Here is a 19969-nt window from a genome sequence, read left to right on the forward strand (position 1 = left end):
AAATTAAGCTTTGCCAAAGGATTGGAGTGGATGGACTATTACAGCACCCTTCAAATACTTGAAAGGATGACATATTGAAGAAATTCGAAATTTTCATTCTGGTGTATAGGAAGAATTTACTCAATAATTTACTCAAAAGATTCTCAAACATTTAATGTTAGAAAAAAAAATCCAATAGAAAGTTTGTCAGTGGAACTAACAGCCCAGGTAAGTTATTGCCATACCTGGGAGGCCTTAATTTGGATTCTTGCACTGGGCTCAACTCTTGTTTCTACAGTGATTCTTATACAGTAATTACAGCTGTTTCGACAACTCTCAATTAGTTGCTAAATTAAACCTCTGTAATCTTAATCTTTAGTATATTTTTTTACATGTCTAAAACACAAATTGAGGCCAGAAAAATATGCTGTACACATGCAGATAAAATGGAATGGATAGTACAATGAAAAATTTAAAATAGTATAATTCAAAATAAGTCATGCTGGTGATTTTGGACAAAGGACAGGAAAACCCAAATGTGATAAATAAGAATTAACAGAATAACAGAGTTGGAAAGGATCTTGGAGGTCTTTTAGTCCAACCCCCTGCTCAAGCAGGAAACCCTATACCGTTTTAGACAAATGGTTGTCCAATCTCTTCTTAAAAATCTCCAGTGTTGGAGCACCCAGAACTTCTGAAAGCAAGGCAGTCCACTGATTAATTGTTCTCACTGTCAGGAAATTTCTCCTTAGTATTATGCAGATTTACTAATCTCACAGTACTAACCTGGAGATCCATACTCATGCCTTGGCAGGCGGCAAATCTTCGGCATCACCTCTATCAAGGTCTTCACATACTGAAGGATGGTTCCTTGCAGCTATCAGAAGCAATTGGGGATGAATGTCAGCTCTGGGAAGTAGACTCAACATTCAAAGCATCTGCAGTTTTACAAAGTAGCCTGCAGCTGCAAATCTTGGCTCCCTTCAGCCAATTTATGCAACTGCAAGTAATCTTGATCCTATCTCACTCAGTTCAGAGAAGAAGGAAGCTTTAAATATAATGGCTTATTAAACAGAAGTAAACAAATGTAACAATGCCAAAAACATTTTCTGAGCTCAATAGTTTGTAAGAAGAAGCCAAGGCTCCAGATGTTCCAAAATCCAAAGGGAAACATTTGCTAAATAAAAATAGGTGATTGAAATTGGCAACTGGATGTGTAAATTTCTGGGTCTCTGGAAGCTCCTCATGGTGTTTTTGAGCTGGGATCCAAACAAGTACTTTTGAATCACTTTTAAAGTGGTTACAATACTTAAATATATCCAAATAGCTGTTTAAAAATATTTTTCTTTGAAAATACAAGAATAAGAAAAATAAGAAAACAATTTTAGAAGTTTACTCTACTACTGTGTTTCCTCGAAAATAAGACCCTGTCTTATATTTTTTTTGAACCCTGAAATAAGCGCTTTGCCTTATTGCCATGCACTCAAAAGCCTGATTGGGCTTATTATCAGGGGATGTCTTATTTTGGTGGAAACAGGGTAGTAACCCTATTTAAAAAACCCAAGCAGACTTTTTATATTTTTATATTTCAGTGCATAAAAGTATTTATTCTTTTTTTCCTTTTGTTACCAAGAAATCACTATATCTTATGCTGACCTGATAATTTTGGTATATGGGTTTCTGAACACAGGTTTATCATATCATGGGAGCAGCTCCATTTCTGCCAGAATAATTACAGATTTATAGCAGAATTACTGGCAGATGTGAAAAGCTTCCTCAAATCCTATGCAGAAACCATGTCTGGAAAATTAATTAAAATCTGCCTTGCAGTCTTAGCACTATATTGAATGTCCCACGAATCAACTTCTATTTATACAACATGAATTTTCCTTCCTCTCTTCCCCAGATCCACTTCCGATCCGCCTCAAATCTTTGCCAGAACATCAGTTAAATTTCTGCAGCAGATTTTGGGGAACCACAAGGAACTTTAAGAGGAAGAAGAGAAGAAAAAAGAGGATTAAAAGCAGTGGGTTTATTTATCCCCATTACCAGGCTTTTGACAATCTTCAGCAATTCTTCCATCACAACAGCAATCCCTTGGTATCCAAGGAGTCGGCAGATTGTCTTGAAGTGGGGGGGTCCCACAAAGTTTCGGTAAGAGCTATAAATGTGGCTGTATGCAATGTTGAGTGGCTGAGAATAAGAGGAGCAAAACATTTATTTAATAAGACAAGCAACACATTATGGTTACAGTAAGGACAGTATGTTGATAATCACCAGACAATGATTGATAATTTATTATTTCTAACTTTTTAATATCCAAACAATTTGGCTCAGATTCTTTTTCTCTTTTAGCCATGGCATTTCAAACAGCTACTAAACAACAATGCATTGATTTATAAACTTTCTTTACAGATAATCTAAAGCCATGGAAAGATAATTTAGCAAAGCAGGATAGAAGCTGTAGTACTAGCCTTGCAATCTGAACTTTGTTGATACTACTATATTTTCTGATGCCAAAAGGACAATTTAGAGCAGGGGTCCCCAGCCTTGGCAAGTTTAAGACTTGTGGACTTCAAATCCCAGAATTCCTCAGCCAACTTTGCTGAGGAACTCTGGGAGTTGAAGTCCACAAGTCTTAAACTTGCCAAGATTGGAGACCCCTGGTTTAGAATCCATCTTAGAAAGTTGCTTCTGTCTCCAACAGTGGGAGCTGCTCCTAAAAACAGCATGAAAGTTTTGATGCATAATGTACAATGTCCTCAACTTGCAACTGTGTTCAAGTTCAAAATTTCTGTTCCTGAGCAATGTGAGCTTAAGCGAGTTTTGCCCCATTTTACAACCTTTTTTGCCACAGTGAATTACCGCTTTGCCACATTGAATTACTGCTAAGTTGTTAAGTTAGTAACAGCGTTGTTATGTGAATCTGGCTTTCCCATTAACTTTGCTCGTCAGAAGGTCATGAAAGATGAGCGCATGACCCTGGGAAACTGCAACTGTCATTCATGCATGCCAATTGCCAAGCATCCGAATTTTGGTCACGTGACCATGGGGATGCTGCAATAGTCATATGTGTAAAAACTGGTCGTAAGTCATTTTTTCCAATGCTGTTGTAACTTTTAAAGGTCACTAAATGGATGGTTGTAAGTTGAGGACTACCTGTATATAACATCTTGGGTATCAGGGTTCCAGAAAAACCTCCTCTGCATAAAAAAAACAGGCCTAGTATGGTTTCCAGGCCTGACATTGGGCTTAGGTATAGTGTGAACACTGATAACATGGGGGGAGGGAGCAGCTGACCTCTTAAAATTCCAGAAATGCTCTGATACATAAATAGTGAGTTACAGACATGCACTAGCTAACTTGTTCACAGTTATTATTTGATACACAATGCTGCACTGTTTCAGATGGTGTAATGCGGAAAATGTAACGCCTTTATTCTGAAGTGATCAAAAAATACTACAATACTACTGATTGTTCCTGCCAAGTATTCTATAAAATCAAGCTTTTCAAGAATTTTCAAAAGCCCTATCAGCTGTATGGAGATCTAGAAACAGCAAGCCTGTTGTTTGACTCACCTTTGAGCCATAAAGGTAATATGGCTGAACATTGGCGGGTTTATCTCTCTGGGGTTCTTGGGTGAATGGAATTGCTGTCCGCACAAACCTAATAATTGTAAAATGACACAAAAAAGGTGTGTGTGAGGAGGAGGGCTGCATCAGTCATCCTATGCCACTTATGACACAAAATAGCTATGTTTCAATTAAACATTGCTTCCTAATTTAACACTACTTATCCTAGATGGATCTTCAAGTAATACATCTAACACTTTTGCATCTGTGCTAGCAATTTATTTATTTATATTTATTTGTCAAGCACATATTAGATAATATATATAGGTATAAGCATGAATTGAATACATAAAAAGAATACAATTAAAGGGAATATTAGGACAGTGATGGTATACACACCCCTTACAGACCTATTACATTACTATTAAATATAATATAGTATAGTATAGTATAGTATAGTATAGTATAGTATAGTATAGTATAGTATAGTATAGTATAGTATAGTATAGTATAGTATAGTATAGTATAGTTTTGTATTGTATTGTATTGTATTGTATTGTATTATATTGTATTATATTATATTATATTACTATTATATTACCTATTACATGAAATCCATTATATAATGCAACTTGGTTTGGACCATAGAATAGAAAGGAGCCATTTAGGCTACAGAATCCAAACATCTATCGGTGCAATAATTAAAAATTAAATTATCCTAGACAAATTGTTGTGGAGTTTCTACTTGAAGATATACGGTGAAGACCACTGTCTCGCATGGCAATTAGTTGCACTGCGAAACCAGTCTTCTTGTTAAGAAATGTATTCTAGCATTTGGGAAGAGAATTTTTTTTTTTTGTTTACATTTATATCCCGCCCTTCTCCGAAGACTCAGGGCGGCTTACAGTGTATAAGGCAATAGTCTCATTCTATTTGTATATTTTTTACAAAGTCAACTTATTGCACCCCCAACAATCTGGGTCCTCATTTTACCTACCTTATAAAGGATGGAAGGCTGAGTCAACCTCGGGCCGGGCTTGAACCTGCAGTAATTGCAGGCTACTGTGTTCTAATAACAGGCTTCTTAACAGCCTGAGCTATTCCGGCCCCACTGAATGCAGAGCTGCAAAACTATTGTTGTTATTTATCCTAGCAGCTTAGTGATTTATTTCTAGTCTTCAGAGAGGGGACCAACACATATTATTTTGACATTTTATTTGTACCTGTTAGTAGACCCATTGTAGCAGTAATTAGGTAGAAAGTCAAAGTTTAGCTCCCAGAAGACATGCAACGTGATGCGCCCATAAGGAGCTGAAACATTATGATTGGCCTCGCGGAACATGGCATCAAAACTGTCTAAAGTCATGTGGTTGCACAAGAGTCTATGTGTCAAACGATTGATCTCCAAAAGCCATTCAAGTTCCTGCATCAGAAAAGAAAAGAAAAGAAAAAAGAAAAGAAAAAAAAGAAAAAAAATCTGCTTTCTCAGGATAAAAACTGAAATTTCTCATACATCAATGTTTATTTGTCCCATGTTATTAGATGAAATCAAATATTAACAAATGCATTCCATCTACAGGTAGTCTCTAATTTACGATCATAATTGAGCCCAAAATTTCTGTTGCTAAATGAAACAGTTGTTAAATTAATTTTGTCCCATTTTATGACCTTTCTTGCCACAGTTGTTAAGTGAATCACTGCAGTTGTTAAGTTAGTAACACGGTTGTTAAGTGACTTCACTGGCTTTGCTTGTCACAAAGTCACAAGCAAAGTCACAAAAGGTGATCACATGACCACAGGACATTGCAACCGTCATAAACATGAGTCAGTTGTCAAGCGTGCAAATCACATGACTATGGGGCTGCTTCAACAGTTATTAAGTGTGAAAAATGGTCATAAGTCACTTTTTTCAGAGCTATTGTAACTTCAAACAGTCACTAAATGAATTGTTGTAAGTGGAGGGCTACTTGTATGAAATGCATTTGTGAATCAGAATCAAGTCCCATTTTTGCATCTTCCCAACCCAAGTTGTTAGGAACATCCTGCCAATTCCTGGGGAACTTGAATCTTACACATATTTAGGAAGTATGAAAAATCTTGATAATTACAAAGAAATATTGATAATTCTTCCTTGCCTATAAATAAAATAATTAAATGCGGACAGTTGTCAAAAGTTATGTACAGGATTGACATCACCTCAACCAACATACCTGTGAGCAAAACAGAACTTACTATAAAAGCAGATGTATTTTTTATTTTATTATCACACTGGAAATAACACACTTTAATAAAGATTGATAGAAATAAACAGAATGAATTGATACAATTGTACTAGACATGCAGTACTGTGTAGTCTTGTATGTATGTATGGATGGATGGATGGATGGATGTGTGTGTGTATATATATATGTATGTATGTATGTATGTATATAGTTCCTTGTTTTGGAGAAATACTTACCACAATGGATGTCAGATCTTCACTTTCAAAGCGGCTTATAGCCTGATCTAGTGATTTGTACATCGCAGCTGAGATACGCTGGGTAATAAGTCTGTTCAAGTCAATTGACCTGCCTAGCAGCTGCAAAAGACACAAGTGTAAAACCAAGAAATTGGTGATTAAAAAAAGGACCAAAATCAAGTACAGAACCAGAACAGTAGAGCGCTTAAGGTTTTGGACTGGCACAAGATGTCAAACCTCAGGATGCTGAGCAAGACTAAGGGGACAAAAGCTATCAGCTTCCAATAAGGCATCTTTAATGTTCACCTGGGGCAACCAAATCTTGAAAAATTGGAGGAATTCCCCACCTTCATTTATAGTGAGTTAATTACAGCAATCTCTCTTTGAAAGCTTTTTTCCCAGATTTCTTCTCACCTGGGCTACATTATTTTTTATAAGAGAAACTGCCCACAGATTTATCCATTATCTATTTCCTTCCTTATGCTGAGAGTACTTTTTATATTTTCCAAAAATATGCCTTCTGCCATAGAGAGATTAATAATAATAATGATGATAATAATAATAATGATGATGATGATAATAATAATAATAATAATAATAATAATAATAATAATAATAATAATAATAATAATAATAATAATTTAATTTGTATACCGCCCTTCTCCCGAAGGACTCAGGGCGGTTTACAGCCAAGATAAAATACAATGAAAACACATGCAATACTAAAACAGACATTAAAAAAACTTATTAAATTTGGCCCAATTTTAAAATACAATCAAACCCTATAAAATTAATAAAAATTAAAACCCATAAAATCAACTAAAAAATTAAAATTCAAGCCAGTCCTGCATGACGGAATAAATAAGTCTTAAGTTCGCGGCGAAAGGTCCGAAGGTCTGGTAGTTGTCGAAGTCCAGGGGGAAGTTCGTTCCACAGGGTAGGAGCCCCCACAGAGAAGGCCCTTCCCTTCCCCTGGGGGCCGCCAGTCGACATTGCTTGGCTGACGGCACACTAAGGAGTCCCTCTCTGTGAGAACGCACCGGTCGATGGGAGGTACAAAATGGCAGTTAACGGTCCCGTAGGTATCCCGGTCCTAAGCCATGGAGCGCTTTAAAGGTGGTAAATAATACCTTGAAGCGCACCCGGAAAACAACAGGTAGCCAGTGCAGTCTGCGCAGGATGGGTGTTACATGGGAGCAACGAACCGTCCCTCCATCACCCGCACAGCTGCATTCTGGACTAACTGGAGCCTCCGGGTGCTCTTCAAGGGGAGCCCATGTAGAGAGCATTGCAGTAATCCAAGCGAGAGGTAACAAGAGCATGAATGATCGTGCATAGGGCATCCCGGTCAAGGAAGGGGCGCAACTGGCGAATCAGGCGGACCTGATAAAAAGCTCTCCTGGAGACGGTCGTCAAGTGATCTTCAAAAGACAACCGCCCATCCAGGAGAACGCCCAAGTTGCTCACCCTTTCCATCGGGGCCAATGACTCGCCCCCAACAGTCAGCCGCGGCTGCAGCTGACTGTACCGGGGTGCCGGTATCCACAGCCACTCCGTCTTGGAGGGATTAAGCTTGAGCCTGTTTCTCCCCATCCAGACCCATAAGGCTTCTAGACACCGGGACAGTACTTCGATAGTTTCGTTGGGGTGGCCTGGGGTGGAAAAGTACAGCTGCGTATCATCAGCGTACAGTTGGTACCTCACCCCAAAACCACTGATGATCTCACCCAGCGGCTTTATATAGATGTTGAACAGGAGAGGCAAGAGAATCGACCCCTGTGGCACCCCACACGTGAGGCACCTCGGGGTCGATCTCTGCCCCCCTGCCAACACCGTCTGCGACCGGTCAGAGAGATAGGAGGAGAACCACCGATAAATGGTGCCTCCCACTCCCAAACTCCCCAGCCGGTGCAGCAGGATACCATGGTCAATGGTATCGAAAGCCGCTGAGAAGTGTAATAGGACCAGGGCAGAGGAATAACCCCTGTCCCTGGCCCTCCAGAGATCATCAACCAACACGACCAAAGCCATCTCCATACTGTATCCGGGTCGAAAGCCGGACTGGAACGGGTCTAGATAGACAGTTTCATCCAGGTATTGAGGTAATTGACGTGCCACCACACTCTCTACAACCTCAGATTCACAGCTGAAGCCCTTACACAAGCTAAGGTACTTATGCTAAGATACTTATGCTAGTATGGTTACCTGGAAAACATAAATACTTGCAAACAAGTATTCTACGCCATGGAAATGTATGGCTTAGAATACTAGCTTTCCTATTTCCTATGCCAAAGTACTACCAGACTTTGGCATAGGAAATTAATGTGTGAATTTGTCCTAAAGAGCAGTCCATAAAAAACACCAAAAAGGAAATTGTACCTGGACATGTCTTTGTTTGAGCAATGTTTCATAGCGATTGGATGGTGGGTAAGGGATAATCACTCCATAATTTTTACATTCAGCCCGGAAGCGCTTATCCAGTAAAACACTGTGAATAAAAAATACTCATAAGAATCTTTACTTGATTGTCTCTTCACTACCACAAGTCATCTATTCTCAAGACATCAGTGACAAGAAGAGTTATGTAATAACATCTAGGGCTTGCATTAAGGGATAATGAAGAAGAAAAAAGGACAGAAGAAAACTCAAAGTAGAAACTGACTTGCTTTCTCTCCACAAATTTTAAATGCTTTTCTGAAGAGTTACAAGACCCTATGTATTTTTTTCTTCATATTGTTCAGTGTTAGTATGAAAAGATGGTTAGTCAGGAATACAATTACTATTGTCGTCGTCATCATAGAAATCTGCAAACTTAAATTTTTGGTTGTGGAAAAAATATTTCCAATATCTAAAATAATTTGTTCAAGCTACCTTGGGAAGGCATTGTCTCGTTAGCAGAAATCCAAACCAATAATTTATCAAGACTATGTGAACTGCCAAATTAGTGGAAAGATGAAATATTCTAGAAGCAGCTACCATTTTGATAATAAAGGAAATTGGATTCTCTGATGTAAAATAGATTTTAGGTAATATTATTCAACCAGTTGATTTTTAATTGCTGAAGAAACATTGATCATTCCGCCAGAAGCAATACTATGCGAAGGTTTGCTATAAATTACTGCTATCATGTTTGAGTATGAACAATCTTCTTTCATCAATGTCCAGTAATATCTATTTCTTGTAATGTCATCACACAAATCATATATTTTGCAGCTCGGGAACTAATTTATCCATACAGAAGAACATTAATAGCTGGTGCAACACTCCCCAAACCAATAGAGGTTTCATACCTGCCAGCCATTGCTTTATAGTAAGCAAAGATTTGATCTGCCAGTTTATACACAAACTGATCAAAACACAAGTTCACCTGGTAGAAAAAGAACAAAAATGGGTTTTATAATAACAGGCTTTATCAAAGTTGAAATGATATATGTAAAATAAATCAAAAGTTTAGTATTAATAATTAACAAAAATAACGCAGAGAGAACTCACTTCTGCTTCAATTTCATCATAGAGAAACTGCTTTTTAAACTTGGTCAAAGCATAATAGGCGCTATCGTTGTAGAGATCCAGTGGGTAGAGCACATATCTGCAATTAATGAAATAGGTCAGCCAGCACAGACATGTTTGTGCAAACATTTGTCTCAACTATGGTAGAAATTTTAAAATGCGATTTAATTTAAAACTACTGATTTCAGGAAAGCCTGCATAAAATTTGATACAATATTAAAGCAAGCTTCCTTAATTTTGTGCATTAAGAATCAATATTTGCTTACAATCTCTTTGGCTCTATAACAAAATTTCTTCATACATAAAATTTATATATACATAGTAGGCTTCTTCATAAGCCTACTACAATGGAATCCAGCCAATCACAAACGATCATGAACTTTCATGAATTCATTCATTTGCAACATTTCTATTGGCATATATCAACCAACTGCCCATCTACTAGCCTGCTCATAAATTATTTCCTATCATCAATTTTTCCTTATATCCTTAAAAATCTGAAGGGAAAAAAATCGCTTTATACAAATCACTTCATAATTTCTTTATTGCCTGAAACAAACTATTGTTTAAGAACACTTCAGCCCTTCGCTCCTCTTTGTGAGGATACCACTAGACTACATGCAATAAATAAAAGTAAATTATCCTTCCAAAGAGATTGGCAGATGCAACAGAAAAAGGGAGACTGAATTCTGCTCCCTGTCACGAGACACAAAGCTGAATTTGAATTAAATCAAATTCCTTCAAGTATTACCACAGATACATTTCATATCATCCTGGAGTTCTTACTCCATCATGGAGGGTTCTTTGGTATCCAGGATGTGATCAGTTAGAATCCAGGGCATTGACATCTCAATGGGGAACTGAATTCGGCGACCCATGGTCAACTCCAGAAAAAATTCCCGGAACCAAAGTTGGGACAAATCACAGCACTGTTGGAGGGCTTCTGAAAACATAAAATATTTCCCCAATTTAAAGTGTAAGTGAAAACGTATAATATTCCCCCAAAATAAAATGCAAGACAGGTTTAATACATATAACATAGAAAGATATTGCAGAGTATGTGAATACAGCAAGTGCATGTTATAAAATATTATATGGAGATAATGTAACAGCATATTTGAACTGATAAAATTGATTACATAAATATATAAAATTAGACTGCTTTCTTACAAGAATAAGATCACAATTTATTTTTTTTTAAAACTAAATAATTGGGCTAACAATTTCTTTCAAGTTCACACCCAGTTCTAATAGTTCTTTAATATAAATTACAATGCACTGAAAATTCATTGTTCCAGACCTGGTTACTCTTGACAAGCTAATTCTTGAGAAGTTAATTCTGTCTAGGTTATTTATTTCAGAGTTGATGTTGCTACTTGCCACTTATATTGAGAAGATGTGTAAAGAAGAAGGACTGTTTATGAAATTCTTCAATGGCCAGAACTATTGGTCCATCCAAACTGCTTCTAAGTGTCTTCTTTGAACCACTCTTGTCTGCAATGAGGGATTCCAACATGGTTCTCACCATATAAAGCTGAAAAGACATGTTGATGATTGTTATTACAGGAATCCTTTGATAAATAATAATAATCATGTATAAATAATAGTGCAGGTAATCATCAACTTAATACCAGTTGCTTAGCAACTATTTTGGGTTACAATGGTTATAAGGGCCTTGGGAAGGTGCTGTCATAAAATGACACACTGCTCCCCTGTTGGTCACATGACTCATTTCGAGTGCTTGGCAACCAGCTTATATTTATGACTGGTTGCAGCATTCTGCAATCATGTCATCATGATTTGCTACTTTTTTGGTGGTTTTTGATGTTTTACATTGGTTTCTGGCCAAAAATGTACGTTCAAGAGAAGGGGTTAGCCCTTACAACCATGTGATTTGATTAGAGACCCCATAACATGATTGTAAAATCAGGTCTGGTCACATCGGCGCCTTGACTGACAACTGTCATGATTTATGACTGAAATTCCAGTCCCAATTGTGGTTGTAAGTTGAGAACATATTAATATTCAGTGGAAACTGAGAAGAGAGCTGGTATTAGTCCATATCAGCTGTTCCACAGATGAAGGTGTCCTATTGAGTAGGCCTGCTCAAAGGAACTTGAAAGATAGAACTCACTTGGAGATCAGAATCTCAACTGAACTTTCCTCCTTGATCTCAGCGGAAAAACAGATTCATTTTGAAGCAGAGAAGGTTTGCTACTACTATTATAGTTATAACGATTTCTTTCAAAGAAGGAAGGAAGTCCCTGGATAAATAATAGAATACAGGTGTATTCTATAAATAATAGAATACAGGTGTCAACTCGCAAAGCATTCCTGACCTGCTCTTGAGTTGCCATAGGCAGGGGGATGGGGAACTGAACCTTGCAGCTGCAGCGAGGAAATTGCACTTCAGTCAAAAGAAAAGCACATTCCAGCCATCTCCATGTCAAGGCCATCTCCACAGAGACCCACAGTGGCTGGAGGGACTTCTACAACCCAAGAAATTGCTTAGTTGGAGAATATGATTGATGACACACATTGGGGGAGGGGGAAACAGGGTCAGAGTCGGGGCGTGAATCAAGTGAGGTCAGAGTTGGCTTCACTTGGTCCGTGCCGACATGAAGCTCCTAATAAATAACTGGATTTCTTTTGAAGCTTGGCTCAAGGCTCATGATTTAATTAGGTTGGAACACTGACAACAGGTAATATTTAAATTTTGACTGTAATGGAGACTGCCCAGTATGATTGTAAGATTTGACAGTTGTAAAGCTGGTAGATCATGTGATCAACTCATTTTACGTTATTTTTTGCAGCAGGTGACCACCATAGCAATAGCAATAGCACTTAGACTTATATACCGCTTCACAACAGCTTACAGAGTCAGTATATTGATTTCAACAATCAGGGTACTCATTTTACTGACTTCAGAAGGATGAAAGGCCGAGTCTTTATTTACTTTATCAGTATGAAACTGAAGTGTATAATAAAAAAACCTATTCTAAAGATCTGGTTGATAAATTAACCTGCATCTTCTTAATAAAGGAACAGATACCTGTGTGCTTGAAGGTCCAACAGCTCGTCGTGGGACTTTGATATCAAAACCACCTTTGGGATCTTTCTCCCCTCTCAGACAGGGATCATTTGGAGGCTCACGTCCTCCCTCCCAATCACAGATTGTCTTTCTAATTGCCTGAAGAACACTGGGAAGATGAAGAGTGGATCTATCATTGAACTGCTGTGTTTACAGTGAAGTCTAAATAATCAATTTAAATATGAAGTAGAAATATAATTACGTAAGTACTGCATGATGCTTTAGGGATATCATACAAATCTGATATTTAATGATAGTAGCATCAGCACTAATTAATCCAAAAAACTCTACTACTTTGGTATGTAAAAAGAGCTACGTATCCCATATCACATTAAAAGGCTAATTTCAGTTGCTAATCCATTCAGGCTATGAGCAGCAGATGAATGAAGACTGTCTTCAGTTACACCCACACATACATACACATTATATACACACACCCACACAGACAAAGAGATTGTGTTTGTTGGTGGAAGCGGTGGTGGCGGGGAGAATAGGAGAAACAAAATGTTCTGATAGTCTATTAAATGACAGCCAATAGAAACTAGAGAAAAGTAAAAATCACAACCCCAAAGCTTCATGGTTATAAGAGACATGACTATAATCCATGTCCTATCAAGATCTTCTCTATGGCAGCAATTACTGGCCAAACATTCAGCATATGTGGATACTGTCTGGAATGCTGATTTTCTAAATACAAATTCTTGGGGACAGTGAATATTTGAAAATGCCTTGCTTGACCACTATTGTTCCATCCAACCTGGCACTGTTTATTCTTTTTCCAGTTTTCTACACTTGCAGCCTAAGTATTTTCCAAGCGTTCTACTTTTTAATTGGCAATATTATAGATTTATCCTGGCATTTTCTGTGAGCCATGCATGGAATCAGTCCTGCACTTAAAAACATGCATGCTAATTTAATAGGTATAGGCAGGCAGAAAAAAATATATGAAATAGAGTCCATATATTTACAAAACTTCTAGCAAGTGATTTAGTTACCTGATGAGGACATTTTTCTTCTTCCTAACCGCTTGCCTCAGGGGCTCTCTCAGGGTCACCTGAGCAAAGTCCTGTAGAGCAGCATAGATTGTGTTCCTGATAGCCTGGTTGAAGACACTCTCCATGCGACCCATGAGCACTTGCAGGCCCTTGATCATAGCAATAACCTGCGTAGAATAAAAATAGTCAAAAAAATACTCTTTTAACTCTACCAGGCCCATTCACATGCAATCTTAGGAGAGCATCCCAAAGGCACTCTTCCAGTGCTATCCTGGAAGCCCTGGATTTGAGTGGTTTTTCTCTGCATACAAGAATACAAGAACAAGTGGAGAAAACAGGACAGTTGTAAATTAAAGACAGCAATGTCTGGATCAGTAGTAGGTTTCAAATCCCGGCGCTACTGGTTTGCTATCGGTAGCACATGGATGTGTTCGCTCGCTTTACAAGCGTGCAGCGCTTCTGCGCATAGCGTTTTTGATGATGTCTGGGTGGATGGGAGGAGCCTCCCACCACTACCACTACAGGTTCTCCCAAACCGGGGTGAACTGGGAGCAACCCACCACCTCCAATATTCCATTTCAACACAAGATTGCTTCAGTCATCCATTCAAGGAAACTATGTACCCTGGGCAAAAATGAGGGATATAGCCACCTACCTCCACAAAAGCAAACTTTTCCTCACTGGTATAATTGTATCTTGTAGCTCTCTCATACTCTTCAGCAGTGCCTGGACAATCTTTGTTACAGAACTTATCAGTGGGATGGACTAGTTTCCAAGAATACTTCGCGGCGGAAAAAAAACACAGAAAATCCAGATGGAAAAATCCAAAATATTGATTTCTTGGAAAATACTAAATTCAGCCTATAATGTAATTTCTCCAGTATATGTAGATTCTATTTTTTAAAGTCAGGTTTTGTAAACAGTACACAGGCATGCACTTCTTTAAATAAGTTCAATTTTTGCAAGCTTTAGAGGGAAAGTAAATTAAAACATGTTCAAGACTCTGATTTATGCTGAAGGCAGCTTTATTTATTTTATTTATTTTTATTTATTAGATTTTTATACCGCCCTTCTCCCGAAGGACTCAGGGTGGTTCACAGCCATAATAAAAATAGAACAATATACAATTAAAACAACAATTAAAAAACTTATTATATATGGGCTGAGATATAAAACAATATCCTATTAAAATTAAACTCTCTAAAAATATAAAATTATAAAATTTAAAAATCATGAAGCCAATCCCGCACAGATGAATAAATAGGTCTTGAGCTCACGGCGGAAGGACCGAAGGTCAGGCAGTTGGCGTAATCCAGGGGGAAGTTCGTTCCAGAGGGTAGGAGCCCCCACAGAGAAGGACCTTCCCCTGGGGGCCGCCAGCCGACATTGCTTGGCGGACGGCACCCTGAGAAGCCCCTCTCTGTGTGAGCGTACGGGACGGTGGGAGGTATTCGGTAGCAGAAGGCGGTCCCGTAAGTACCCTGGCCCTAAGCCATGGAGCGCTTTAAAGGTAGTGACCAACACCTTGAAGTGCACCCAGAAGACCACAGGTAGCCAGTGCAGTCTGCGCAGGAGTGGTGTTATGTGGCGGGAGGTAACAAGAGCGTGAGTGACCGTGCATAGGGCATCCCGGTCAAGGAAGGGGCGCAACTGGCAAATCAGGCGAACCTGATGAAAAGCTCTCCTAGAGACGGCCGTCAAATGATCTTCAAACAATAGCCGTTCAGCCAGGAGAACGCCCAAGTTGCGCACCCTTTCCGCTGGGGCCAATGTTTTGCCCCCAACAGTCAGCTGCAACTGCAGCTGCCTGTACCGGGGTGCTGGCATCCACAGCCACTCCGTCTTGGAGGGATTGAGCCTGAGCCTGTTTCTCCCCATCCAGACCCGTACGGCTTCCAGGCACCGGGACAGCACTTCGATAGCTTCGTTGGGGTGGCCTGGGGTGGAAAAGTACAGCTGCGTGTCGTCAGCGTATATAGTTGGTACCTCACCCCAAAACCACTTTACTTTAAAAATCAACATATAAATGTATCAGAAAAAAAAATACTTACCACTTCCATCACATGCGCACTCCACTTGGACAAAAGTTGAAGTCCCCGTAAAGCCAGGTCAAAAAGCTCCCTATATTCCTCATCTGACTTCTGACTATCCAATCCGGAGCCCGTTACAACCTGAAAAAGGAGTAGATCTCTGTCTCACTCAGTAATCTTTTCCTTTAATTGCTTCATGTTGCTATTTTCATTAACTGAGCAAAACATTGCAAACATTCATCAACAAGAGTTAATTGATGGACAGGGAATGAGGGGAGGATCTGAAAAATTAATTTATTGATTTATTTACTCAATTTCTATAACCGTCCATCTCAATCAATGACTCTGGATGGATTACAAATCCAGAATTGCTGGAAAGTTCCGAGATAAAATACACAGATGACTAACATCAAAATGACATGATTCCTCCAGTCAGTTTCATATTCTAGTCCTTCACCTACGTATCTCAAACAATATAATTCAAAGATAACACTCAATTATAAAAACTCATCCAGTTTCCTATATGTTCAAATAAAACTAGGAAGATCTTCAGAGAAAAATGCAGATGTACTAATTTCTTAATTATTGCAACTTTCACTGAATTCTTTCGGAAACATTTTGACTAAGAGTAAATATCTAGCTCCTATAAAAGAGGAATTCAAGGATAACCTCTTCTTTGGGCTGATACATGCAAATATATTGTGTAGCATAGTGCCCTCTATTGTGCAGGCAATCATCTGCCCACTGGCTAATTGTGAATCGTTTTTAAACCTTGAAATGGGAAAGGCCATAGATATCCAAGCTTCATAGGTGGTAGGTTTAAACAATTCTGAACAGTATGTAATCTGACAGCACTAAAAGCAATTTGGAATTTGGGAGGCCTAGGAGCACTTAGGGATGTTTAATTGTTTTCAGAAGGAGGTTCATATTTATTCTTCAATTGTACAATGCATCCACAATTAAAATAAGTAGATAGAATCTGGACAAAAACTAAAATTTATTTGGTTTAACCAGTAAAAGGTTCCCTTCGCGCATATGTGTTAGTCATTACCGACTCTAGGGGGCAGTGCTCATCTCCGTTTCAAAGCTGAAGAGCCAGCGCTGTCCGAAGATGTCTCCATGGTCATGTGGCTAGCATGACTAAATGCCAAAGGTGCACGGAGCGCTGTTACCTTCCCACCAAAGGTGGTCCCTATTTTTCTACTTGCATTTTTACGTGCTTTTGAACTGCTAGGTTGACAGAAGCTGTGACAAGTAATGGGAGCTCACTCTGTTACCCGGCACTAGGGATTCGAACCATTGAACTGCCGACCTTTCGATCGACAAGTTCAGTGTCTTAGCCACTGAGCCACCTTGGTTTAACCAATACTTAAGTTTAATTGAAAAAAAAACAATGAAACAGAATTACAAAGATTATTTTTTAATATTTTTCCCTACTGTCTAAATTTAAAAATGTATAATTTAAAGGCAACCTTTGAAAAAATTTGCAGGCTACAGGATGTCCCAGGACTGCACATGGGATATTGCATTATATACTGTTTTACTTTGCAAAACAATAAATAAGAATTGGACTGTAGACTATATGTATAATACAGAAGAACAGAGAGTTATATACTTTTGAATGAGAAAAATCTTTCTACTCTGAATATCTGGAGAGCTGCTGCTGGTTGGAATAGACAGAATTGGACATTTGCCATCTAAATCTCCAAGAGGCAACCTATTTGCATACCAACACCATAATCAAACCACAGAATCAAAGTAATAATGAATTGCCCATAGAACACACTCAACATTTATTCTTTCACACATGGATTGTGCAGCACATGCCTCCATGGAAGCTTACCTCACTGTTGCTGTAGCGAGCAAGTTCAGAGATAAACCGGATATGATCGTCTCGGATCTGTACCATCTGTTCACAGATGTTATACTGTGGACTGATGCTGCTCTGTGTGCATGTCCATCTGGGCAGAAAACCAATGTCTTTAAGTTAACACTCGTTTCTGACTCTACGGTTATTACTCAAGATAACTGTGGTCCACTGGTCCACTAATATCTCACTTGGTCCAATGTCTTTTGATAAGGTGCATCACTCAGTAACTGACAACTGAAAACTATAGTTGTTGGAGTCGATATGTTTTTTAATTTCCTAATTTATCCTACACTTGATATGTTTATTTTATTTATTTTATGTTTGTGCTAAAAGTATGGTAGCAAATCCATAGACGACAAATGGAATTATTTACTCAATAAGTGCACAACAGAATTTGAGGACTGGTCTTTAAGAAACTATATATACTGTAAACAAAAGTATATACGGAAAAGATGTCTAGAATTAAAAATGGGGGTCTATTTAACCTAGATAGGTTAAATGTTCTGCCAATTTAGAACATTATCAGCAAAAAAAGTTAAAAATTGAATTAGGAAATAGATAAGGGACAAAAATGTTACACCTGGCAACCCTAATAATAATGGCAAACCATAGTTTAGAATAGTTTCCTTTTCCTGGCTGCCAGAGCATGATCTATAGCTATGATTCATCTATTCAGATATCACACAGAATCATAGTAAGTAGCAAATGCTTTATAAAGTTTTCAGATTAGAATTTCTAAATCTTGGTTATAGATTCACAATTTCTCCATTTAAGATGACATCAATAATGACCCATCTTTAACATGATTTTCCATGAAGTTTGAATTTAGCCATTCATTCCTTCTTTTTTTACATGACTATGAATTATTCTTAAATGTAGCAAATGAACCTGACTTCTATTTAAATGTCAGTAAAGAGTATTTATAAAGGCTATCTTTGCTATTCAAAATTTGCTGCTTATTTTGAAAGAGTGGGATATTTTAAAATCTCATTTCTGGGACTAGATAGGTAATATTGAAGTAGATGCAATTATCTTAATTATGTTGACAGTGATGATTAGGTTCTATTATATTTCCAGATGTTCAGAAATCCAATGCTTTGCTCTTACCCTTCCAGTGTACTGTTCCCCAAAGAAATCATCAACAGGTTATCAGTGGTGATCAGATATTTGGCTGCACTAGCCCAACCTGCCATATATAATCTATTCCATTACAGAAAATTAAAAGGCCATACAAGAAAAAAAAAACCAGTTAATTTACATCTCACCACAAGGATGGAAATGAATTAGGGAGACAAAAAGGAAAAGAAGGACATGAATGTGCAGGAACATAAAAACCCCACAACTGTTGTGCAGCCAAGTTAGTGCCAAGGTGCTCAGAAGGCGATACTGCTCTGCTTAGAAACTGAATAAGAAAATAATTGTTAGTAAGTAAAGATGAATGGAAAAAATAGTTCGCAGTTTGATTATTGGGAATGGGGTAGGATAAATTAGAAATGGGATTTAAAATACACATTGTTAAATACTTCCATGGACCGGGCTGAGTTTAAAATCCAACTTATTTTGGCAATAGAAGGTTAGAATGATGAGTGAGAAACAACATACACATTTATGCTGGTATAGAAGCCATTAGTCAGATACCATAAAACGAAATAAATATACACCCAATGAACACCATGAATTCCAGTAATGAAATCCAATTATAACCTGATTTTTTTTTTGCAGTGATTAATTAGTGATTGTCTCTTATTAAGCAATAATTATGTGACTGCCGGCCTTCTGGTCTAAATTTGAGAAACTGAAACTGTTTTTTTGGTTCGAATCTTGGTAGTTATCCCAAAATAAAGTACACCAAGTTGTGTTGTGAAATGGCAACTGAAACTGCCAACTGAGAGGCATGCATCACATCAAATTTTGTGATCTTTGTATGATTGAGCCACTTTGGATTTACATCTGGCAACACTTACCCTTTATGCCTAGAAATAGCTACAGGGGAGGCTGCCTGAAATACAGCAGGACAGCATTGCCTTCTAGGACTCCATACCAAGATAGGTGGTCATAATTCAACCCTTAATTGTGATTTCATTTACCAGTGTCTTTATAGGGGAGATGGGCAGCATCAAAAGTAATAAACAAACAAACAAACAAACAAACTCATCCTCTCTAAGCTATCACTGAAAAGGCTCCCCAAGATTCATTCCTATGAACAATTCCATTGAAAACAATTCCAGTTGGGAGTAGCTAGAGTTTATGCTACATTTCTTTTGTTGTCCTGCCTAAAACCCAATCTGAGAATCCTTCTGGACAGATAGAGTGCTGTGTTCATGCTCTGGAGGATTTTCTATCCAATTGAAAAATGTGGATAAAAATTACCCAGAGCAGGCACACTCGGTCACATTCACGTTCACAGGATGAGCATTCATACCTACATTCACAGCTGCCAAGCACGCAAACGAATAACAGTCAA

General features: G+C 38.1%; 1 protein-coding gene across 2 annotated transcripts in view; it reads right to left on the bottom strand.

Moving 5' to 3' along the window:
• The window catches only part of CYFIP2 (cytoplasmic FMR1 interacting protein 2), a 65195-nt gene that overhangs the window by 7845 nt on the left and 37381 nt on the right, over positions 1–19969 (bottom strand). For both annotated transcript variants that reach the window (XM_058172626.1, XM_058172625.1), the window contains exons 11-25: positions 17479–17596; positions 15657–15776; positions 14261–14386; positions 13606–13772; positions 12572–12719; positions 10900–11053; positions 10306–10462; positions 9502–9598; positions 9300–9376; positions 8389–8497; positions 6010–6129; positions 4775–4974; positions 3558–3645; positions 2029–2172; positions 766–856 (exon numbers count right to left, since the gene is read on the bottom strand). In XM_058172626.1, coding sequence (XP_058028609.1) covers positions 766–856; positions 2029–2172; positions 3558–3645; positions 4775–4974; positions 6010–6129; positions 8389–8497; positions 9300–9376; positions 9502–9598; positions 10306–10462; positions 10900–11053; positions 12572–12719; positions 13606–13772; positions 14261–14386; positions 15657–15776; positions 17479–17596 — 1916 coding nt within the window. The remainder of the gene's footprint in view (positions 1–765; positions 857–2028; positions 2173–3557; positions 3646–4774; positions 4975–6009; positions 6130–8388; positions 8498–9299; positions 9377–9501; positions 9599–10305; positions 10463–10899; positions 11054–12571; positions 12720–13605; positions 13773–14260; positions 14387–15656; positions 15777–17478; positions 17597–19969) is intronic.

Source organism: Ahaetulla prasina, chromosome 2 (genome assembly GCF_028640845.1).
Source record: "Ahaetulla prasina isolate Xishuangbanna chromosome 2, ASM2864084v1, whole genome shotgun sequence".
Lineage (NCBI taxonomy): Eukaryota > Metazoa > Chordata > Lepidosauria > Squamata > Colubridae > Ahaetulla > Ahaetulla prasina.